The following is a 25342-nucleotide window of genomic DNA, read 5'->3' as shown; positions in this document are numbered from 1 at the left end:
GATTAGTATTGATTATCCCATGGAAATATTATTTTAATTTATGCCTAACATGTTGCTAGATTTTAAGGCTCAGTTTGACTGTCTCTGGTTCTTAAGAACCTTTAGCCTTGATTCTACCTCCCCTATTTGAGCTTTAGAACATGTTTTTCTCAAGGTCTATATATGACTAGATATTCTTGTGTAAGTTGTAACAATTCGCTTTGGAAATCAGAGACAGGTAAACTCCTCTGCATAATGGGAGTCATGCAAAGACTTGGATTATTTTCTAAATTATTTAGAATTTGACAAAACTCAAAGAATTTCCCAAGATTCATCATCTGTGATTTTAAAATCCAAGTGCAAAGTAGAGAAATATAATCTGCAAGGTTGAGTTGTTTACACTCAACTCAAAAGCTCTGTTATGTCCATGAACTTTCTGAAACTTTTCCTCAGCACTTTAGGCTTCCCCATATTTCCTCCAAAAGAACAGTGAATAAATAAGCTTAAAACTCTTAAGATATTTGAGGGAATCTGTTTCACAGTTCTGAATGTTGATACTGGGAAAATTTTAAGCCTTAAAAACATATTCACATCTCCTTTGATGATAATTTGGTCTCACAAATATCTTATTTTATAAAAAGTGATTGTTGAGGTTATAATAGTAGTAATAGTAACAATAATGATAATAATAATAACAATGGTTTCTGCCTAAAATATAGACATTCTAAATGATATTTATTCTTATAAAATATTGATTTATATTCTGTCTAAATCATCTGTGACTTCAGATATCTTCTGAAATAAATTATATAAGGTATTACTTACCTAAGTAAGCAATCACTATAAATTTTATATATGTGTGTACAGTCATAAGTACATATGTATATATGTATTTTCCTGTGTTCATTTGTTTATGTAATTTTGGCCTCACAGCTATCAATCTCCTTCTGATTCCCTGAACTTCCCAAATATACTTTCCTGCTTCAGAGCCTTTGTATCTTCTTTCCCCTCTGCATTGAGGGTCTAGCCCCCAGCTTGCATCCTTCCGTCCTTAAGGTCTTGGCTCAAATATCATCTCAGAGAAGCCTTCCTTGACCACTTCTGTTATGAACTGAATTGTGCCCCCCCAAAATACATAAACTGAAGCTCTAACCCTCAATGGAACTGTATTTGTAGATAGGTCCTTTAACAAGGTAATTAAGATTACATAAGACCATAATGGTGGAGCTCTACTCTGATAGAACTGGTGGTGCCCTTATTGGAAGAGGAAGAGACACCAGGAGTGCACATGCACAGAGGAAAAGCCATATGAGGACAAAACAAGAAGGCAGCCATCTACAAGCCAAGGAGAGAAGCCTCCAGAAAAACTAAACCTGACTATACCTTGATCTTGGACTTCCAGCCTCCAGAACTGTGAGAATATAAATTTCTGTTGTTTAAGCCACCCCGTCTGTGATATTTTGTCATGGCAGCCCTAGATGTCTAACACAGCCTCCACTCCAGTTGTTTTCTGTAGCACTGCTACGAATTTGAAATACTCTATTAATTCACTTATTTACTTGTTTATTATCAGATTGTCCTTTCCTAAGGCCAGAGACCTTGCCATTCATTCCTTATACCTGTGCCTGGTATTTAGAAGGTGCTCAATAAATAATTCGTTGAACAAATAACCAAAGTATCCAGGAGCACAGTGGACTGGGCATTGTGGATATGGATAACTAGGGATGCTAATCTCTGTGTTTTCATATTCAGTAGATTGCTATTTTTAATCTCAGGAAGAATACTATAGCTTCTTCAGTCCAAAGGTTAAAAATCCAAGTGTTTATAGGAGTCAAGCAGATGTTGTAAGTGAATATGGTACCTTGTGTAAATAAAATAGAAAGTATTGTCTGTTTTCTATTTTCTAGTGGGGTATGTAGCAAACTGGAGAATTCATTGTCAATCTAAAGACCACTGCTTCTCAGCCGACTATTACCTTGGGCCAATGTTGCCAGATCTAATATTTAAAAAGAAGCCAAAAGTGTACATTTTTATGTGAAATCTTCTGATTTTAAAAAGTTGACAACTAATACAAATTTGTATAAACCACTGCAGGCCAAAACCACCACCAACAACAACAACGAAAAAAAACAATAAAAGAAAAAGTGTGCAAAGGTAGACAGGAGGACTTCAGGGAGATCTGAGGCTAGGCTAACGATGGTTCTCCTTTCACAGCAGGTACTAGAGGCTCTGCCCAGGAGAACTTGGATTTCTCCACACTACATAATCTCCCTCTTCTTTCTCTCTCACTCAGTCTTATTCTGCACCCTCACTCACCTCAGCTTCCTTTATCATATCTCTTCCTTTCTTCAATCTTGCTTTTGCCTCAGAGCTGCCAGTATCCTTTATGAGGGCCTTGCACACAAAATTTCTGAAAAAATATTTGTTTTTGATCCAAGGAGGTGGGGGATAGGAACAGGGATGCTGCCCAGGGATAAGTACTCCCTACTCTCAGACTTAAGAAGAGCATTGTTGAAATCAAAATACATCACACAGAAGGCCTAGTTGCCATCTTTGTGTGCTAGGATGGAGAGCACAATAAAATGGTAGCTACCATTTATTAAGCTACTACAAAATGTTAGAAATCTTAGAAAAAAATTGTTAGTGTTTATTGAGTGCTTGCTTTATTGAGTGCTTGCTTATCACCATGTAGGGAACTCTATACTCAGTAGAAATCAAGAAAAGTGCAGATAGCTCCCACAATTCCTTTCACAAAGGTCCAGGAATTCAGAAACTATAAATCATGAAGCAAGGCCATATAGAATTTACTTGCAAAATTCTGTAGCTTCTGTTACTTTCCAATTCTAGTTTTTTGTTTGTTTGGTTTTTGTTTTGTCACCTCTGTATATCTCTTGAAACAAAAAGTCCTGTGTTTATCCTTGGGGTTGGCGAAAATGAGGAAAAGGTGAAGAGCTTAGTTTCCACTCTTGGTTTGGTTGCATCTCTACACAGGAAGAGGAGTGATGCTTGGGAAGAAGAATCTCAAGAGAAAAAATAGAGCTAGGAGAAGAGAAAGAGAATCGGTTGAAGGAGTAGGCTGAGGCCAAGGAGGACGGCCTGGGTCTAAGGGGTGGAAACTCATATGTGTTTCCCATTTGGTGAAAATAAGAATGGGAAAACTTGGCAGTTCCAAACAAAGTTGCCTGTTATTTTTATTATTATGTGAGTGAGCTAAACGAATTGTTCTCATTTCACCATTCCATTGCCCTATTTGTTCCTAAAATCCTGCCTAATTCCTCCAAAGCTCTTTTAATCCAGAGATTGGTGTTCCTGGGACCTGCTCCCTCCTTGGAAAAGCCCCTCTCTCTTCTTCTTTCACTTAGACTCAGTGGTTTAAGTGAGCCAGTGGTCTAAGTGAACTCCTGATCTCATATTGGTGGTGATGACTGAGCATCCATACTGGGTTCTTACCATGCTTTCAGAGGAAAGTCTAAATTGCAGTACCTTTGTTTCCCCAACTAGCACAATGATGGGCAGGTGGAACTCAATTAGTTGAGTGGGACTAACTAGTGGGACTTCATTTGTTAATATATCAATAAATGAATGAGTGTTTCATAAGAGGGTCTTTAAGTTTCTCAAAGGAAGACTGTTCTTATGCTAGCACGTAAATCCTGGGTTAGGAATACGAGGGCACTTAAGGCAAATGTGAGGTAATCGGATTTCTGATGAAGTGTGAAAAGAAGGCTAAAGAGAAGCTTATTTGGCTCTGAATTTTCCATTCTTCCTTCCCCTTTCTCCTTCCCTTCTCCTGCCTTGCCACCTCAGATCCTCCCTCACCAGCCACTGGGCAGATGTGAGACTGAGAACTGGACCTGAAGTTCCACACTGGGGATGGCTGAGGAGCAGGGTGTGAGGAGAAAAGAGGGAAGCCATCAGGGCACACTTCACATCAGGGCTGCCTGGACCACTGACTCGAGGCAAGAAGAGTTTCAACCCTGGTCCTGCTCAGGAAAGTAGATAAATGAATAGTCCCCTGTACAATTTACTTAAGTGACATTCTGATAAGTTCTTCAGCAAATTTAGAATAGAAAAAGAATGGTATTATGGAAAAAAATAGTTCTCAGCTTTTTTATGATTTTCTGTTGCTGAAAGAGTACTAAAATTTCATCTGGGACTTCCCTGGCGGTGCAGTGGTTAAGAATCTGCCTGCCAATGCAGGGGACACGGGTTCAATCCCTGGTCCGGGAAGATCCCACATGCCGTGGAGCAACTAAGCCCGTGTGCCACAACTACTGAGCCTGCACTCTAGAGCCCGCGAGCCACAAATACTGAAGCCTGCGTGCCTAGAGCCCGTGCTCCGCAACAAGAGAAGCCACCGCAATGAGAAGCCCTCGCACCACAAGGAAGAGTAACCCCCGCTCGCTGCAACCAGAGAAAGCCCACGCGCAGCGAAGAAAACCCAATGCAGCCTTAAATAAATAAATAAATAAATATTAAATTACTTCAAAAAAACTTATAATAAATAAATAAATAAATAAAATTTCATCTGAAGCTTAAACTGATTATTTCACTCTATCTGAAAATTACTTTGCTCTGAGAATCTCCCGTTGGTTGAAACAGAAAACCAGCTTATAAAGAACATAGGACTTTTATAATATATGTAGATTATAACATATATCTCTGTTAAACTTGGGGAGAGGGTAAGCATTGGGATTATATATAATTAGACAAATATCTATGAGTGTGTATACTTATATACTATAACTGTAGTATATTTCTTATTAGAAATTATGACTCTAACTCCAAAGTGCAAATGCAACCCATCCTTGCCTGTAGACAAGGTGCAGGCTCACCATAAAATCCACACACTTTTGTTCTCAGAACATTTGTTTCTGATGGAGCAAAGTGTCCATTTCAAGTATTGGGGGGTTTTCTTTAAAATTCAGGAACTAATTTTGAATGTATTAACATCCAAAGTGTCAATAGGAACTAATTTCCTACCTGACAATTGCTGGTGTGAGGGAAATATGGCCCCCAAACGAGGAAAGACAACAGTCTGAAAATAATTTTAACCTGAAAAAATATAAAAAATATGAACTCAGTCTGTCTCAACAGCCTCAGAATAATCTTGTGCTAGCAGAGAGGAATGAGGACTGAAAATCAACACTGAAGATACAAAAACATTGCCTTCATTTTATTGGTTAACCTCTTCATTTTGTAATTCTGTGAAAATCCCATGAGCATTTTGAATTTTTCAAAATATTTGTCTATATTTCATTTTTTAAAGCAACAAATCATTCAGGACTCATACTTTCTTTAGCTAAAGGCTGGTCATTGATCTTCCTTTACTGTCAGTTAGCTTTTAACCAAAGATATTTTCCACTTTAGCTATCATAAGATTTTAATATTTGCTGGTACAAACTTTTTTCCTTTCCCTAGACCCCAAGGCAGAAGACCTGTTATTATTGTACGTTTTTCCTGTTTTAGAACTTGAGCTTCTTTTCAGAGTTTCATAAAAATCTATTTCTCTAATATCACTGAAATATTTATAGACAAGAGTCTTAATTTAAATCCAAACTAGCCCCCAACATCAGTCTCCCAAGTTTTAGCAAAGTGAGATCAATCTTAATCTAAGCTTTTCTAAAAAAGATAAATTTATAACTAAACATAACACTTGCTTAATAATATTTAGTCTTCTAACTTGATTTTCTTGGCTACTGCATCTAGAACAACAATTTCACTTTTTCTATGCAGCTATTCTCGAGATCTCTATTCTTGACTGCCTCCCTAAATTTTTGGAAAGACTCATAATAAAAATTTCCATAGGTTCTGTTTTAACTTTTCCATTCTTACTCATCTTTACTTTCCATGAGGCAATCCAATAACGAAAGCAATGTTAGTTAAAAATATTGTCTCTAAAGGCCTGTCAAAGCTTGGAATTTAGCACATACTTTGCAGAGATGTAGGGGTGATATAGAAGAGCACTCAGGTTTTTCTATTGCTGAAATAATACTGGAAACCTCTTCCTACCCAAGCCTTAAATTCCTCAGTATTTCTGGTTGCTCAACAACATATCTGGGAGCTTCTAAGTCTTCTTAGAAATAACAGATTTACTTTGGAAAATAAGCACTTAGGAAATGTTCGATCACTTGTGACCAAGCACTAGTGCATTTTCCGAACTATTCTAGGCAGACAGAGCAAATTAGAGAAAATTCTTACCTCTTGAAGGACGTAAGACAATGCACATCACCAATAAGGCAAGCACAGCAGAAGTGGCAACTCCAAGTACAATTTTTAACCATGTCTACATAAAATAAAGAAAATTAGACATATAAATGGTTTCTGCTAAATAGTAGAATTGGCAAGCTTTTGTTTACACCTAAATCCCCTTTCTCCCTCCCCATAAAGCTTTTGATTGTCTTCCACTGATCTGGCTATAATTGCTGGAATTCTTCCAGCTCTGCAAGGAGAAATGTTTCTACAGTATATTTAGAACAAATTTCCCAATCCCAGCCCACTCCAGGAAGTACATACTTATGTACAAATCCTCACCTTCTATACGATAGAAAACTCTGATCGCGCTCAATTCAGCCAGCCCCCATGCTTTTAGCAAGTATCTGAGGCTGCATATACTAACCTTCATTTTTTCCAGATGTTTTTGAAAGTTAGCTAATTCTGACTTCAGAGCGTGGGTCACCGGATCTGTGAAAACCGTTGAAAGAAGTAAGTCTGTCTTCGTAGTTGGAAGCCGAAGCTAGGGCAAGGGTTTTTTTTCTTTCCACAGACTTTTGAATACCGTGCCAAATTTCAAAAGATTTCTGTAAAATCAGAAACAGATTTTGGGGGCGTTCTTGGCCTTGAAATGAACTGTGAGTGGCTCAAGGGAGGTTTTATAGCGTTCTCATCCTTGTAAATTCTACACCAACATCTGCTTACGTTGCCACACGGAAGTGTTTTTTTTAAATTATTTTTTACAAGTTTAGGTTTTTGTTTCATTTTCTTCTAGAAATCACTTACAGATCACATTGGCAAGTCATTGGGTTTTGGATAACCTTTCTATTTGCAACCAAAAGAAGAATTTAAAATAATATAAATTCCAGGTGTGCACAGTACACATATATCTCATTTTTAGCAGAGGAAGAAAATTAAAGTCACGTAAGATTTTGTGAGAAAGACACCACATTATTGCAATTTCTTTTCTTCCTCTGGGAGATTATGAGGTACTGCAGACAGAAATGTTTTTCTTTCAGCACAATTTCTTTGTCCATATAGCACCATATGCACTTTCAGTAAATACAGAAGTTTAAAAATTCAACTGTCTAAACCCACGACTGCTTTACTTTAAAGAAATAAAATGCCATCTGGTGAAATTTAGGATGGGTTAGGTGTGTATGCACAGGCCAGAAAGATGGAAAGATCAGTAAGAATAATTTACCAGCAGACCTTTGAAAGAATGAAAATGGCTTTGCAAAAGTGATATTTTTGCTTCCCTCTCAGAATAGCTTCTGAGAGAGGAGAACAGTTAGTAATTATAAAGCCTTTAAAATAAATAAAAAAGCATTTGAAAAGAGAAGTAAGTTGTATGTACAATTTCATTTTGGCTAAATTTACATAAATCCAAAGCAATCGGTCAACTTGACATCAGTAAAATGGTAGTCTGAATTAAAACACACACACACACACACACACACACACACACACCAGTTTCTTGGAGTATATTGGCTGGTTCAATGCAATTCATTTGGATAGATTATGTTGTTCCACATAAATACAGTTGTTAACCTACTGTCTTTTAGTTCTTCCACTAATGGTTTTCTTCTTTGGACATTTGTAATGGTCTCAACCTGACTAAAACAAACTTCATGGTGAGCTTTCATGGATTTTTCATGAAAAGTAATGAGGAAATGTTCCTGAAATCTTTTGCTGTTTGCTTTATTCAACTGGTCTGATTACCATGGGAGGCTTTCTCCAGCACAGAGCAGGACGGTGGCTTATGAACTTCCTCTTAGACATTCTCCAGACATCCCTCCCTGAATTCCAGCCTTATGAAAATTCTGTTGAGGAAAATGAGTCATTAAGCACTTACTGGCAGAGAGATGTGACCACCTTGAGTTGGAGAGGAGCCCCTCCATCCTTTCCAGTTGATGGGGCCAGCTCTTTACAAACTGAAGCAATCATTAAGATAAACATCCAAATTATGCTATATGCTTGTAGGCATCTCCGTGTGATTGTGAGATCCTCAAACCCAAGATAAAAGCCACCAGCCAGGTCCCAAGTCAGCTGCTCCCATGTGGGTCCTCTTGGATTGATTGCCTTCTTTGGAAAATTCATACAACGTGTTCTCAGAAGTTCTGTCCCAGCCTGCCAAAGCGCCAAAGTCCACAAGTACTTTTTAGTGAGTTATTCCCACGACTTTACATCTTGAAGAGAAACGGACTATAATACATGATTAGGGCGTGATTAAAATGGTTGCTCTTGGCTTTAGCAATTAAAAATGCACTGACGTGCGACTGGTTTGAGTACCACTTAGGACTGCAGTCAAGTGTAGGTGTCTGCAAGAAAATCATTTTGACTGGATCTAAGGAGAAATCAGGGTGCTTTAAGAGGGAGAAATTTAAATTGAAACTGTTAGTGAGAAGGAAAATTCTAGTCTAAAACACATTTCTTTAGTTTTGTTTGTTTTTTCCTTGGATGGTTGGGTGATTCAAACTGCAGCTTCTGGAAAATTCTGACTGGTTTGAATGGTTTCAAGAAAAACGAGACTGACTGCAGAAATAAAGATGTCAAGGTTTTTTCCATCTGATTCCATGAGTTAGGGATACATTGCTTATAACAGAACTGCAAATGTCCATCCCTTTGAGATAATGTGTAAGTGCTCTAATTTTCATCCAAACAAGTACTCCCACAAAAAAATTTAGATTCTTTTAATATTATAACATCTTCGATGATTTTTTCTCCTTTTAGAGTCAAAATGAAAATGCTTATACTAACATTTTTTAAACATTGAGGAAACTGACTACTATTCTTATTTTATACAGTTAGTTAATATCTAGTCAACATTTTTGTTGGGAAAACAAATATGAATAAGCCACAGTCTGCATCTTCAGGAAGCTTACATTCTTCTACAAGCTTGGCAAGTAAGTCCTTACATATCTGATTCTTTTCCCTCTCTGGAGCTCTTGCTGAGAATGAGCCTGAAGCTAAGTTTGTGCTTAGTAGAAAATAACTTACTTTTCTGGGTTTGTTGACTGCTGCACGGACTCAGAGGAGAGACAGAAAGTAAACATGGCTCATGTTTGTGATTCTTAATTCAAGTCCTATTTTTGCCAAGACTGGGACTTTTCTCAGAAAGCAACTCTGGATCTATTCATTGCTGCAAAAATAGAAAGTATGACTTTGGCCTGTAAACAATTAAGAGCAAGAATTAGGATAGTAGTGGCTCAAGTGAGCTTTTTCCAGAGATGGACCTTATAAGGCTTAATTTAGAATATGATTGCATTTTAGTAAGCCCACTGGATAAGTTAACTATAACATAATTCCTTAGCTTGCTAAGAGAGCTTTCTAGAACTATTTAGTAATAGCCACTGTGTGTCTGCCAAAAATGATTTTGATTTAGATGTTTTCCCAGAAAATACGTTCAGCTATATATTCCTACAGTGTGAAGGTTAAGATGATGCTGAAAGCATAAATAAGGATGTTGTGTTTTTACTTGGGGGTAGGGAGATAAAGAAAGAGACATGCATTCATTAACCAAAAGCTAAAATAGATTATTTAAGGTTGAGTGATACTCTAAAATAAAAATTTGCTCCAAAGAAGGCCATGCCTGCCCATTTGATTCCTCAGATTTGGTAAAAATTTCCTGTCAACTGTTTTATACAAAGTGCTTTAATACATTTCATTTAACTCATACCAAAACTCATTTTAATGATTACGAAATGGAGCCCTGAAAAATTAGGTAACTTGCCCAAGATTCCAACAGGAACCAATGTTACTATGTTATATTGCTTCTTTGTGATAATTCCTGAAGCTGATTCCAAAGTAATAAATATGTTTTTAAAAATAAATAAATAAAAATTTTAATTAACATCTCATTGATTTTCTTTTGAAAGACATCTTAAGGGGGTGATGGTAAAATAATTACAGCTAAAATATGCATAATCCTCCCATCTTCAGAGGACATTGTTACACATGACTCAAAAGACCACAGTCTTACTCTGCAGGGACTGTGTCCAAAATGTTAACTTGGTTAGAGTTTTATTAGAATTGAGGTCTAATAATCAGAGCAGTAGTTATATAGTACCTGGGGTTAGAAGGTCTTCCTTCAGGGACTTGTTTAAATTAAGGGATTCATCAGAATACCCAACATCAAGGATATTTGAGACCTAAGCTAAGAAAAGCTAAGATTGGGACTTCCCTGGTGGCGCAGTGGTTAAGAATCTGTCTTCCAATGCAGGGGATGCTGGTTCAATCCCTGGTCAGGGAACTAGATCCCACATGCATGCTGCAACTAAGAGTTCGCATGCCACAACTGAGGACCGCACGACCCGCAACTAAGACCTGGCACAACCTAAATAAATAAATAAAATAACTAATACTAATAATAATAAAAAGAAGAGCTAAGATTGTCAAAGCTCATAGTAACTATCGCATATTTGTAGATCTGGAAGACGTGACATAACAGCATCAATGAAAAACGATACAGCTTAAACTACTTTTCAATCTGATCTGTTTTCTAAAACCCCAGTTGTTACAAGAGGGAGAATATGAAGCAACATGTCTCCTAGTTTGTAATTGATACCTACTTTCTTAATAGATGTTATAATTAGATGCCAGTGGTTTATTATCCTCTAATAATTAGCGCAAGTTCTCCTTAGTGGCCCAGAGAGTTAACAGTCAAGTTGGATTAGAAAAGAAATAGCAGGAAAACAACCTGTTTCTTTGGGTGTTTTGATGCAGTTTAAAAATGCAAATATTGGACTTCCCTGGTGGCGCACTTGTTAAGAATCCGCCTGCCAATGCAGGGGACATGGGCTCGAGACCTGGTCCAGGAAGATCCCATAAGCAGTGGAGCAACTAAGCCCATGTGCCACAACTACTGAGCCTGCGCTCTAGAGCCCGCAAGCTGCAACTACTGAGTCCGTGTGCTGCAACTACTGAAGCCTGCGTGCCTAGAGCCTGTGCTTTGCAACAAGAGAAGCCACCACAATAAGAAGCCTGCGCACCACAACGAAGAGTAGCCCCCCTTCACCGCAACTAGAGAAAGCCTGCACGCAGCAATGAAGACCCAACACAGCCAAAAATAAATAAAATAAAATAAATAAATATAAAAAAATAAAAAATAAAAATGCAAATATTACATTTCCTTAGAACTAGTTAATCAATAGGCTTGATCATATTAAATAGTTTAAATGGAATGTGTAAGCGTTTTATATACTTTGATAAAACTTATTAAAGACACTGCTATTTCACTAGTATTTTAGAGTAGAGAATATTACTACTAATAGCTAATGTTTATTGAACACTTTTATTAATCCTGACCTTTTTCTAAGCACGGTACCTGTACTCTCTCATTTCATCTTCAGAACATTAGTACCACTATGATCTTCATTTGAAACATAAGGACATGGACGCACAGAAAATTTAAGTAACTCCCTCACAGTCATATAGCTTACGACTATGTGTTCATGAGCGATGTGGGCAGTAGCAATGGCACATGAACCCAAGCAGTCTTATTCTATAACACGATTTGATTGGTCCATGTTTAAGTTTCTGCCAGGAGGGTATATATAGGTATAGTGATGGGATGTGTAATCGAGACTGGATCTAGGAGGAGGTAAAGCAGGAGGAAGATATTAGATGGGCTAATAAGCTGGATATCTTGATGAGGCCAGTGATAGAATAGGAAGTAAAGAAGTTGTTCCCAGAAAGGAGCAGGTTTCAGTTTAAGATTTCAGTTCAAAGTGCTGACAAGGTCTAGGGTGTGGATACAGAAGTAGTGAGGAGGAGGAAAGAAGTGAAGGTACCTAGAGATATAAATAGTTGTCAAAACAGTGAGAGGCAAGGGAGTCATTTGAGATGTATATCTGGGAACTTAATTTACCTCAAATTATGGCAATACTTGTGGAGGGGGAAGAAATACACTGACTCACATTCTTAACTCTTTATCAAAGAGTTGGAGAGATTCCCAGATCAAACTGGTAGAATGAACATGTACATTAATTTCTTTGCCTTCTGAAACACCATTAAACTGATTGCAAAAGGAAGAAAAGGATAAGGCATGTAACAATGGAGAGATGGAGAGAGGATCACCAGTGGATAAAGCAGAGCAGAAATAGCAACTCCCTGGGACACATCTAGAAAGAAACTTGCATGGAACAGTTCCAGAATTGAAATGGCATTTACCACTGAGGGTAGGAGAGAGAAATGGTGCTGGACAAAAGGAGGCTAGTTAGATATCCATATACGGACTCTTCATCTCTGGATGCAAAATAATCTGCAGCTGAGCATTTACCCCAGGCAAAAAACAAAAGATTAAATTTTAAGAGATATTAAACTACTGTTGTGGAGTACCAGAGGAGCCAGCTGGGAGTCAGTGCAACAAAGTAAATTCAGTCCTCCAGCTCAAGGGCTTCCTGACCTCTTATCCTTAAACAAAACCCACCAGCTGACAAGCCCCACCTGCATACCAGGGTCTCTCCATTCTTCCCTCATTCTTATGTCTGCTACAAAAACCAAGAATCAGTAAACAAGGATAATATTTTTTTTAAAAAAAAGAAGAATCCAAACCTTAAAACATGAAAGAAAAGTAAAGACACTAAGAAGGACAAGTAGGAAAAAAAAAAAAAGACACTCAAGAAAAATAGAAAAAAATGACCAGGAAGATAATTATGAGAACAGAGGACAACCTTTAAAAAAGCTTGAATTCAGCGATCCCATTTCTGGCTCATATCCAAAGGAAGTGAAGACAGGATATCAAAGAGATATCTGCACTCCCATGTTCATTGCAGCATTATTCACAATAGCCAAAATATGGAAACAACCTAAGTGTCCATCAATAGATGAGTGGATAAGGAATTCTGGTATACATATACAATGGAATATTATTCAACCATGAGAAAGAAGGGATCCTGCCATTTGTAACAACATGGATGGATCTGGGAGGCATTATGCGAGGTGAAATAAACTAGACAAAGAAAGACAAATATGTCATGTTAACATTTACATATAAAATCTTAAAAAAAATGTCAAACTCATAAACACAGAGTAGAAAAGTGGTTGCTGGGGGAAATAGGGGGAGCTTGGTAAAGGGTACAAACTTTCAGCTATAAGCTGAATAAGGTCTGAGGATCTAATGTAAAGCATGGTGATTACAGGTGATAACACTGTATTGTACAAACAAAAGTTGCTAAGAGAGAAGAACTTAAATATTCTTACAAAAAATGTGAGGTGATGAATGTATTAATTAACTCAGGGGAGGGTTCCTTTCATAATGTATATGTATATCACCACGATTTATACCTTAAATATCTTGCAATTTTACTTGTCAATTATACCCCCAATAAAGGTAAAATTAAAAAAAAATTAAAAAGCTTGAATTAGTATCCTCACTGTGATTCAATAAGATATTGCCACAATTTAGACAACAGGTTATGATAAAGTAATATTAAAAAAAACTCTTACATATTGAAAATACGACTGCCAAATTTTTAAAAATCGATATAGGTTTTGGGAAATGAAATTGAAGAAATCTCTCAGAACAGAAAGACGAAGATGGATAATATGATGAAAAAGGTAAGACACATAGAATATAAACTCAGAAAGTCCAACATCCAATTAGTAGGAGTTTGAGAAAGAAATGTCAAAGAAAGCAGAGGGAAAAGTATTATTATAGAATGAAGGCAAGAGAATTTCCCAAAGATGAAGAAGAAAATACATCTTCTGGGCCTACAAAATGCCCAGGGCAAAATATGAGAAAAAACTCATACAAAGACATATAACTGTGAACTTCTAAAATATTAATTACAAAAAGAAAATTCTAAATTCTTCCAGAGAGAAAAAATTGCCTGCAAAAGAAGCAAGATATAGACTGACAACAAATTTACCATCTGCCAACTAGATGCTGCAGAACAAAGGTATAATGTTTTTAAAGTTCTGAGAGAAAATGCTTGTCATGCTAGAATCTACTTAGTCAAGATAGGAGTCAAATATGAGGACAAAATAAAGATAGTTTCAGATGTATGAAAACTCAGAAAACTTACACCCCAGATATCCTTTCTTAGGAAGGAACTTGAGGGTGTATTTCAGCAAAATGAGGCATTAAAGTACTGAAGTCATCATTCAGGGGAGAGAAAAGCTGAGCCAAGAAAGAAAGAATCTGGTCTTTGAAAACCCGATGCTAGCATTGTGTGAACCCCTGTCTCCAGTCTTTTCTTAAGACAGATCTAGTCCTTTGCATAACTAATTTTTTCTAAGTTTGAATTGTTTTTCATGCCACTTGTAAATAGGAGTCCCAATAGTCACACAACTGATGGAAGTAATTGATGGTATGTAAAAGTAGGATCTTAGAAACATTCTCAACTAAGCAGCATGAGAAGTTCTGTTAGACCCACAGAGAAAGAAACGTAATCCTGCTAAACTACTTAGCTCAAAAGCAATACTTACCTAGTCACAATAGTTTGAGTGTTTATTGGTTTTACATTTTTACAATTCATGTGGACAAATCACAAAAGACTATTTTGTAGTTAGAAATTATTGATCAAAATGATTTATTTATTATTTATATGTTAATAAAATTAAATGTATAGCTAACAAAGTCGGAAAGTGGAAGGGGGGTGAAGAAACACGGATAGATGGACAGGAAAACACATGCCCTCATCTCCCAAAGCAGGCAGTCAAGAGATCTCATCCATGATGAACAGAATAAGAATTGGAAGTACACATAACTGTCCCTGCCATGTCATCTCCAAATGGTATTGAGGGCACAGTGTAGGAAGGGAATATTTACCTTAGTAGAAATATAGAACCACCTGATTTTTCATATTGTTTCAGAAAGTTTAAAAGATAAATCTGAAAATTCATATGATGAATTAGCAGGTCTTCTTCACTAAGTAGTCTCATACAGTAGGTGACATTTGTGGATTTGCCTGGGTAAACTGCCTGTTTCTACCATTTACCTAATTTTTTCTATTGTGCTATGGAGCAAATGTGTCTGGCAGACGGTGTAGGGAAAGATTATGATAGCAAAGTAAGATTTATGGATGAGAAAATAGGAAAGGCATTACCAACATGGGCTCAAGTTTTTGCTTGTGTCACCTTCTCAATGAGGCTGAATCACTCCCTTAAAATTGACCCCCCTCCACCTCCAGTTTTTCTTAGCTTACTCTTCTTTTTTTCCATAGATTTTGCCACTTCCCAATATCCTGGAATATGTATGTATGTATTATTTTTACTGCTTATTCCTCTTTACCACACATACTATCTCCATTTTTGGCTTGTTTCACTCATATAGCCCAAGGACATAGGAACAATTCTTGGTGTAAAGTAAGTGCTTAATAAATACTGTTATCTGAATGAATGCATGAAGAAGAATATAGAGGATTTGGTGCTCACTGGCTGCTCACTGTGGGCCCAAGCTAGATATGGCTCAAAGAGAGCACCTCCAGGTGTGACCAGTAAAGGGCCAAGCTCATGATTATTAAACAATCAGATATTAACAACTGTTATCTTAACAATTATCGCTTAATCCTTGTGTTACTATTTCAGGGTGCCTTTCAACATGAATTGCAGTTTAGTTCATTATAACATGGAGAATTAGTAATAGGAGATTTTACTGCAGATATTCAGTTATTTTTTCCTGAGAACTGAGGAAAGATTACCAACTATGTATGAGAAGTATCTGTTTTATGGATTAGTAAAGTGAGAATTAGTTGAACTTCATGTCTACTTCCTTTTGACATTCTAATTAGTGAAATTTCAATTAATACGTAATCTAATCAATTCTGTGTTCCACTCTGATAATTTTTCTAAAGTTGACCTGAAATAAATAGACTGCCAGATATTTCTCCAGCAAAGAGGGGTTTATTCGGGATCAGCAGAGAATTGCTATTTGGGGTCTGTGACCATGATGAGCCAAGTGCAAGTTCCCCTGCATAGCAAGCGAAGGAGAATGCTTTATAGGGAGGAAAAGGAAGTTGAGAGGGCTGTAGTAAACAAAGAGTCCATAGCTTTTCATTGGCTGAGTCCTCGCCAGGAAAGAAGAGTACTTTTTCTTCTTCCTGTTGGGCTCTGCTATCCTTGAAGGGCCTGAGAGCTCCCTCTTCTGGTCTCCCAATTGTATTGAGGTTTCTGTTTATTCATATTTTACATCTCCCCCTTTTGATCAAGATCTTTCTCTGAGGGACTCCCCTAGCAGTCCAGTGGTTAGGACTTCGAGCTTCCACTGCAGGGGGCACAGGTTCTGTTCCTAGTCAGGGATATATCGCATGGCACAGCCAAAAAAAAATCTTTCTCTGAATGCATTGCTTATCAACAGTTAGGTTTTCTGGTTTCAGTGACCTTTTATCTTTTACTGTCAGGAAGGACATTTCCTAGGTATAATATCTTATATATCATACCTAGTGTCCAGATTAGAAAACTATTAAGGTCACATTAGAGAAACAAGGAGGAGTAGGAAGGAGAACTCCCAGGCATTTTTTATCTCAAGTCCATATGCTATCAAGATCATAGACACTGGAGATCATCTGAAGCATTATGTCATCACCAAAGTTTTGGCAACAAACTTCCAACATGCCTAGTCTGGATATTTTAGGAAAGCTGTCTTATCAGATGTCATCTACTTCAATTCTCTGAAATCTTTACTTTTAGGTCACCAGATGATGATCTAGTCAGTGTTTGGTTCTTTCTTTAGGTGTGTCTTGTGAATCCAAAAGTCTATTCCTTGGAGTTTGACAGCACAAGGGTTGGTTAGTAGTACCTGATAGGGGCCTTTTGAGAAAGGTTGAAGAGAGGTATTCTGGAAGTGCCTTTTCCAGTAGATGAATCTCCAGGTTGCAAGGTATGATGCTTAAGGTCTTCATCTCCCAAGGGCACACTGTGAAATTTTTGCTCTACCAAAGCATGATTATTTTTATTAAAAGCAACTAGGCCTTTGCAATATTAGAATATATCTCCTTTTAACAGTCATGTGTCAAAAAAAGCAGGAGCCAAGTTCACTGGGCATCCCATGACTGTATCAAAGGGTGAGAATTTGTGAGTTCCAAAAGGGGTGGATCTGAGATTTAGAAGGACCAATGGCAATGCTTTTGGCCAAGGTATTTGGAGGGCTTTGACCAATTCTGCCAATTGAGTTTTTTTAATAATGTCGTTAATGCATTCAGCTAAACCAGAGGATTGGGGGTAGTAAGCACGGAAAGATTTCCAGATCAGACTTCAGGATTTGTGAGGAATTAGACCTCTCAGTAAAAGCCCAAGGCATTACTGTGCAGGTGAATTATTTTTCTTCTCAAGTGAAGGCAAAAATGTATTGGCTAGCTTCACCAACTGTAATACTAGAGAATGCGCTGCATAATCAGTTACAGTAAAGAATTTACTTCTGGTGGGAATGGATGTTAGTAATGTATGAGAGTTAGAAAAACAGGGTGTCAAGGGATAGCACTGTTGTTTATTACTTGGAGGTCCTGGACAAACCTCCACCTTTGGCCCTTAATTTTTCTCACAGGTAAGAAAATGGGGCTAGTATGAGGGTTAATGAGGCCTTGAGCCTTGTAATCTTTTGTTATGGGCTTTCTGCCTTATAGGATTTCTTTACTTATAGGGTATTGATAATTTGGGGAAGAGGTCTTGAGGATTCTATTTGAAACTTGATGGGAGGTGCACTGTGAATTTTGCCAACTTCAGTTGGAGATTTTGCTCATAAGGAAAGTGGTAGCTGATTCAATAGGGACAAAAGATCAGTGTTTTCAGAAACAGCTCTAGTACCTTCAGGGACTGGACAAATAAATAATGTCAAAGGGTTATTTAATTCACCTGGTTGATTATTTTGATGACTACTATCAAATCTCAGAATTATTTTCCACTTTTGGGAGAAAGAAATTCCAGCATGATACTTCTCTAAGAAGTCTTAGCCTAATAAATGAATAAGGAGGAAAGGGGGTGTATCTCTCAAAGGGTCTAAACAAAAGGGAATAAGTTCAGAGACAGGAACCTCTTAAGGTTCATTAGAGATCCCCACTATTTGTACTGTTTTAGTACTCCAAGACAGGGGCTGCTTTGTTGTAGTGGGGCTGAGCACCAAGAGTGTGGTTCCGATGTCATTTAGGACTGGAAGAGAGTCATCCTCAGTCTAGACAAATGTTTCTCCAAGCCAGTGAAGAAGATTGAGAAGAGCCCCTGTAGTTCCTCAGAGCCATGTCATTGAGAATCAGGAGGACATTGGAAAGGCTGGTTAGAAGGCTGAAGGTGCCTAAAGTGCTTAAATTTGTAATAATCTCTTTTTCAATGTCCTGGCTCTTTATAACAGTAGAAGAAACTAGGAAGGTTTTGTTTTGTTTAGGACGCTTCATTTGCTGCAGTTGAAGAATTTTGGCCATATTTTTTTGAGGTGACTCATCTGGAGTTTGAGAGAGCTGGTTTGCCAGATTAACTAAATCTGGAATAGGCGTAGTTTCCCATTCCATTCTGGTCCTTTTCACTAGAAGGGAAAGGTCACAGTTCAGCTCATTAATAAGCATAAAGTTAAAAGCTACCTGGGTAGAATCAGCATCTGAAAAAAAAGCCAGAATTTTCTTTAAAAATAATCTGAAGTCGATTGTAAGAATCATGAACAGATTCATCAGATTCTGTGTGCAAACTTGAAATTTGTTCCAACCAACAGGCTTTGGAAAAGCCCTAAGAATGACTCCATGAAGTTGCCTGCTGATTGCTTGAGCCTGATCAAATAATAAGTTAGGGGGTTGGTCTCCCATTTGTAATTTTAGAGATCTTTCAGGATTTCCCCAATTAGCGGTTTTCATCCAATGCTGGGCTTGACCTTCACTGACAAACTTATGAACTAGCTGATAAAGTCAGAAAAACCAGGTCAACAAGTTTGAATGACTATATTAAATTCCTCAGCAAATCTGTGAGGATCTTCAGTTACTTTGGAAAAATCTTTGGCTATGGCTCGCAGTTCAGCTTTGATTCAGGGGATATAAGAAATTAAAGGTTTAGCCTCTGAACCCACAGAAGGCTTAATTTAAAAAGGACAATTTCTGACAAGTTCAGAGGAAAAGGGAGTGGGAAGAGTTTCAGAAAAGGGGAAGTCTGGCAAGAGAATGAGTATAAGGGAACTGAGGGTATAGAGGAGACGTGGGTGGTGTAGAAGGAAAGGAGGAAGATGGTGCTGGTGACTGGTGCCTCAGTTAATCTTAAAAATCTTATTTTGCAGAGAAGCAATTTTAGACTCCTGATAATGTTGAGAAGCCTTAAAATACCAATTGAAATAAGCATTCCACTAAGCTCTGGAAATTTTTGAGCTATTGCAGTCCAATTCAGTCTTAAGGATATTAAATTTAGAGATTCCAAAAGTTCTTCATAATGGCCATTGATATTCTAAATTCCCTTTGGTCAGGTTGGTCTATTTTCTTAGAAATGAACATGAGGAAAAAGCACACTTTTTAAACATAAAATTGACCAGAGACCTTGTAGGGGGACACCCTCAAAATATTTAGATAACTGGGATCCTATTCTCAGAAGTTTTTCTCTCGAGTAGAGAACAATTTTCAAACAGCTTAAACAGCTTATAGTACAAACAGCTCAATTCAAACAGCTTGCAAGCAGTACCAGCCAATTCTAAGGAAACAGCTTGGTCCCAGAAGAGTGAGGCCAAAGGCTTTTTCAGCCAGTTTCCAGAGAATAGCCCCTTCCAAATGAATAGGCCAAAGGCTGAAAACCAGCAGTTTCAGAGAAGCAGACCCTGTTCCCAAAGGAATTGGCCGAAGGCTTTTTTAGCCAGCTTCAGTTGAAACAGACTGATCTCAAAATCAAACCAAAGTGCCAAAAAGGTACTCATATACAGAACAAGGCTTTAACCAGAAAGACAAGACCTTAAAATAGATCTCAAATAAATCCTGGAGAGCTTCAAATGCAAAGAGGATGTGAGTTCTGATCCAGGAGAAAGAAGTGCTTTCAAACTCCAGGGTTGGCAAGAAAGCAGTGAGTGACAATGGCCTCTATTGTGGGTACTGCACCTGTTTGCTAACCAACCCCAGAGCTATTGGAGGTCTTCTCTTGTCCCAGTACAGGTCAACATTTTGGTAGCTGGAAATATTTTATTTGGAGATAAATAGACTGCCAGATATTTCTATCTGGCAGTCTATTTATCTCCAAATAAAATATTTCCAGCTACCAAATGAACCAAATAAAATATTTCCAGCTACCTGAATGAACCAAAGATAGGTTCATTCAGGATCAGTAGACAACTGTAATTCAGGATCTGCAACAATGTAAGCCACATGCAAGTCCCCGCACAGCAAAAGAAGAACTCTTTTACAGAGGGGAAAAGGAAGTTGGGAGGGCTCTAGTAAACAAAGAGTCCGTGGCTTTTCATTGGCCGAGCCCTTGTCAGGAAAGAAGAGAAGGCTTTCTTCTTCCAGTTGGGCTCTGCTATCCTCCAGGGCATGAGAGCTCCCCCTTGTGGTTCCCCAACTGTACTTAATTGAGGTTTCTGTTTATTACTTTTTTTACATCAGCAACTTGTAGTTTAAAATATATACATATAATAGTATCAGAATATTATAATTAATTATAAGAGCAATCATTTGATCAAATTCTAGAGATAGAGAAAAAAGTCTGTGGGGTTCATGTGCCACATTTGTGGGACTTTAAAAACTTTTTTTTATTGAGGTATAGTTGATGTACAATATTATATAAGTTTCAGGTGTACAACACAGTGATTCACAATTTTTAAAGGTTATGCTCCATTTATAGTTATCATAAAATATTGGCTACATTCCCTGTGCTGTTCCATGCTCATGGTGGATGATTTGGTGTAACAATCAATTTGAATGGCAAGGTTTAGCTGATGTGGTCAAGGAGTTGTATGGGAGCCTGTGGGATCCAAAAAGACTGTGGGCTGTCTGGACCATCTGGTGGCTAAGGGATTGTGCTTTTCCTCTAATTGGCACAAACTCTGGTGCAGCAAGTTCTCCCTTTCTTGCTGCCTCCTCAGAGCTCATACTGATGAACTGTCACAGGGGAGGTAGTTGTGAAGAAGGATGAAGGAAACAGCAGGCAGGAGAGAGGAAAAGCAGATGGTGGACTCTGTGGAAACACTGTCTGGTCAGGCATGAATTTGCTGTCCTATAATGTGATGCCACAACTGGTTACACTGAGGCATGAGCGCAAAGCCACAATTTCTCTCTTGGCGAACACTGAAGGTCAGAGAAATTACTTTTGTTGTGATACGGAGGCATGGCCTTTTATTCTGTTGTTACCCTGTTCCTACTGTAATAGGAAAAAGGAACAACAACATTGCCTTCTCCCGTATAAACTCCCATTTCCTGATGGAATGTAAAAGAAGAAAATCCCCTTTGTTGAAAACAGGAGGGGCCATGCTTGACTGCATGAGGACTTGCTCTAGTTTGCTTTTATTCAAATAAAATATCCAATGTGCGTTACTAGATATTTTCAAACGTATTCTTACAGCCCGAAGTACTATTTATGCCAGAATCTCCTTATCCCTATGATTCACACAATTTGTCCCTCGCTAAATGTAGGGTCCCTCCTTTGAAAAATCCATAGTCACTGACCTCTGGGTGCCATTACAGTATCAGCCTAGTGGTAAGCCTAATATTTCATAGAAGCACAGAGACTTCTATGGTTTCAGTATTTCTAACGTGGTCATATCTTAGTTATAGACAAGATAAAAATACCCAGAAAAAAATATTTTTTCATAATACTTCAGGAAAATATCCACTTGCTCTAAAATTCTTTTCTACTACCCCTCTGAATGTTTCCAGGACCAAAGAGGCAGCAAGGTTTTTGAGGAAAAGACACATTGTTGACCTTGTGTAAGAGTTTATCCAATCTTGAATTTGGGGGCTAGAAAAGATTTGCAGGACACAAAACACTTTTAATCATTATTTTGCTACACTCTATTTAACAATTAGGTAATAGAATACTCCAGACACTAAACCAGTCACAAAAACTTTGGTAAGAGAAAAAAATCAGATGGAGAATCAAGAACTAAGTATCTCATCCTATTTAGAGGACTTGAGGTAGAGGCGCGGGGAGGGGAAAATGATGGGAATGATGCCTTCCTTCTTCCACTTCCCTAGATCATAATGGTCTTCGCTGTAACAATAATCTGTTGATTATGACTTGGTGAGATCTGGAAGAAAGCCATCCGAAGTGCTGTGCAGAACAAACTGTCATTAACCTGGATGAGTGTGTGTGTGCATGTGTGTGTAAGACAGAGATATGAAGTCATCCAAGAAGGCTAAAGGAGGAATAGTAACAGCCAACAATCTCCAGGAGAATAAAATCAGATGTTTGCGAGTCACAGATCTCCGTGTGGCAGACAAGCCCACGTTTTAAGACAAGGGGGATCTTGATTTCCCCCTTCAACAGGATTGATTTCCCCTTTCTCATGCTTTGACCCAGTGCTGATTCATCCCAGTTTTGACCATACCCTTTACTCAGTTGTCACTTTGGCCTTTGGGAGACAAAAGATACAGGAAAAAAAATAAAGATAATGGAAGTGAATAGACATATAGAGAGGAAGGGTCAGAGAGGGCTCTGGCCTTGTTCACCTGAAGGTAAGTCTAGTTTAGTACACGGATGTCAATCAAAGCGTGCCTCCTGCTTTTTCCTCCCTTCACTTCAAACAGTGCCTATAATCTTGCTTTTGTAGAATAAAGATTACTTTATCTTCTCTCTTCACCTGTGTTCCCTGGAAACAGATTCTGAGATGGAGACATGCAAGCAGGGTTTGTTTTAGGGGTGAGATCGAGAGCAGAAAGATCTCTCAGCAGATCCACCAGGAGGCAAGTGAAGAGGGCAGGATGGGGCAGTGGGAGAGGCTGGCCAGAAGTGCAATTGCAAAGGAAGCCTCATTATATGGGGACCTCAGGAGCTTGGATGGCCCTTCACAGTGGTCCCAAATGAAGTAAGAGAGGAGAGACTTGTGTTCCCTCATTCATCAGTCACTGGGTTCAGGCCACCCCAAAAGGGCATAACCTTAGGGGAGAATGTTCCCAGGGCCTAGGGTAGTACCAAGTGAGGGAGGCAGCCATGGGCTCTCGGGAGCCATATTCCCAGGGCTGGGCTTGGGGGTATCCCTGCCCTGAAGAGGGGATCTGAGCAGAGAACTATGGTGTCCATTATGTTCTCTCACAAGTAATTGTTTTACCAGATATAAAAATATGCAAAACCAGGAAGATAAGACTTTGGAGAATTAAGAGAAAATGAGAGAATTCAAAGTTGGATAGTAACTTGCAAGGAGAAGATCGGAACTTCACGTTTAAACTGAATTTTATCTATGTCCTTCTTAAAAAATAAAATGTCTAAAATGACACTATCCACTATAGTGACAACTAGCCACATGTGTCGATTGAGCCCTTGAAATATGGCAAGTCCAAATCGAGATGTACTAGAAGTGTAAAATACACACAACATTTTGGAGACTTAGTAGGAAAAAAATAATGTGAAATATCTTATTAATAATTTTTACATTGATAACATCAATATAATATTTTTACTGTAGTGAGTTAAATAAAATGTTATTAAAATTAATCTCACCTGTTTAACTTTTCAATGCAGCTATTGGCAAATTTTAAATTAATTATGTGTATCATATGTGTATTGGACAGAGCTGGTCCAGAATAACCTGAAATCCTGACAAAGTGTCATGATCTCAAAGTCACAGCCTAAGACAGAGAAGCACTGGAAAGGGCCACAGAATGGGGAGTGCAGAAACCATCTTCCCCCGTTATCAGAAATTCATTTCCCACAGCCGCATAGCACAGGGAGATGAGCTCGGTGCTTCGTGACCACCTAGAGGGGTGGGATAGGGAGGGTGGGAGGGAGACGCAAGAGGGAGGGGATATGGGGATATATGTATATGTATAGCTGATTCACTGTGTTATACAGCAGAAACTAACACACCATTGTAAAGCAATTATACTCCGATAAAGATGTTAAAAAGTAAATAAATAAATAGATTAAATAAATAAACAAATAAAAGAAATTCATTTCCCTGGCCTTACTAAAACGGGAACCCCAAAGCGCCTTATTTAGCTCTTGAGAGACCAAGATAGCACCTGGGTCATATAACCCATTGGGCCTCACTTGTAGAGTGGGAATGGATGGAGGAAGTAAGCAAGATTCATTGTGCCGGAACCAGAGCCTCTGGCAAGTAAAAGGTTTTGCTTTATTCACAAACCAACAGATTCTGACTCATTTCAAACCTTTTCCTCAGGACAAAGGAAGTGTATCTACCACAGCTCAGTGACCAGTTTGGGTGGACCAGGGAACAGCTGGAGCCCAGTGAGCAAGCTCCTGGATGTAGTGAAGCAATTACTCCATATGCCAGGAACACGACCACATGTGGCACTAGATGACGACCAAACAGAACTGAGTCACACCGGGAGCAAAAATAAGGTAATGTAAAGAAGTGACTTGTATTTGTTTCTGTCACCAACTGTGCAGCCCTTTTGTACTGATCTTGTTGATTGCCATCAATTCTGTGCCAGCCGTGTTTTCCCCAGCTCGTGATTTTATTTCAACATCATCCAGAACCACTCATTTCTCTCCCTCTCACTGCCAAAGACCGAGTCCAGATTTTCATCACCTCAGCCCGAATGACTGCAACCAGCTCCTTCCTTAATCTTTCTCCTTCCAAGTTTTCTCTCTTCAGTATGATTTAGCCTGTTAACTCCTTGTAGACCATCTTTTCTAAAACACGTCACTCCACTGCGCAAAAAACTAGAATGACTTCATTTGTATTGGTCACCCAGGCAAACCCAAGCTCGGTCTGGCATCCCAATAGATGTGCAAAACACATTCATTTCTCTTCTTCCTTCTTCCTCATTACCTCCGTTTGTAATGTATTTCCTACTCCTTCCCTTTTAAAATTATTTTAAAGAACTATGAACATCTATTATACACAAGGCATTATTCAAATTCCTTATTTGCTCTAATTCAGAAGCTTTTCTCAATCCCTGGCTTTTCAGAACTCTACAATACCTATAAATTTGTATACCACACAATTGTTGTATACTCATATTTTTCCTGATAATTTTGTGCCTATAATCTTTGAACTCTCAACCTATTTGTTAGCTCCCCAAGGTCAGAGATTACTCCTTATACTTCAAATCAGGAAAGGAAATTAATATTTATTGAACGCCTT

The 25342-nt window shown here is 38.2% G+C and overlaps 1 protein-coding gene and 1 long non-coding RNA gene across 7 annotated transcripts in view; one reads left to right on the top strand and one right to left on the bottom strand.

Annotated features, from left to right (window-relative positions):
- The window catches only part of FAP (fibroblast activation protein alpha), a 78799-nt gene extending 64278 nt beyond the window's left edge, over positions 1-14521 (bottom strand). For 2 of the 5 annotated variants that reach the window (XR_014245548.1, XR_014245549.1), the window contains exons 1-2: positions 6596-7650; positions 6178-6262 (exon numbers count right to left, since the gene is read on the bottom strand). Coding sequence is in view for 3 of the 5 variants with exons in the window: in XM_082395289.1 (XP_082251415.1) it covers positions 6178-6262; positions 6596-6660; positions 7745-7835 (241 nt within the window). In the remaining 2 variants the exon portion in view is untranslated. Of the gene's footprint in view, positions 1-6177; positions 6263-6510; positions 7651-7744 lie in introns of those variants that run through there. The other 3 variants (XM_082395289.1, XM_082395288.1, XM_082395287.1) reach the window with 3 other exon arrangements.
- A 5-nt stretch (positions 14522-14526) lies between these two features.
- Positions 14527-25342, top strand: part of LOC309630291 — a 36815-nt gene continuing 25999 nt past the window's right edge. For both annotated transcript variants that reach the window (XR_014245574.1, XR_014245575.1), the window contains exon 1: positions 14527-24594. This is a non-coding gene — a long non-coding RNA (uncharacterized lncRNA). The remainder of the gene's footprint in view (positions 24595-25342) is intronic.

This window comes from Balaenoptera borealis (genome assembly GCF_965194805.1).
Source record: "Balaenoptera borealis genome assembly, chromosome: 6".
In the NCBI taxonomy this organism is placed as follows: Eukaryota; Metazoa; Chordata; class Mammalia; order Artiodactyla; family Balaenopteridae; genus Balaenoptera; species Balaenoptera borealis.
The sequence above is the reverse complement of the archived record's forward strand: the minus strand, read 5'-3'. Positions and strand labels throughout refer to the sequence as shown.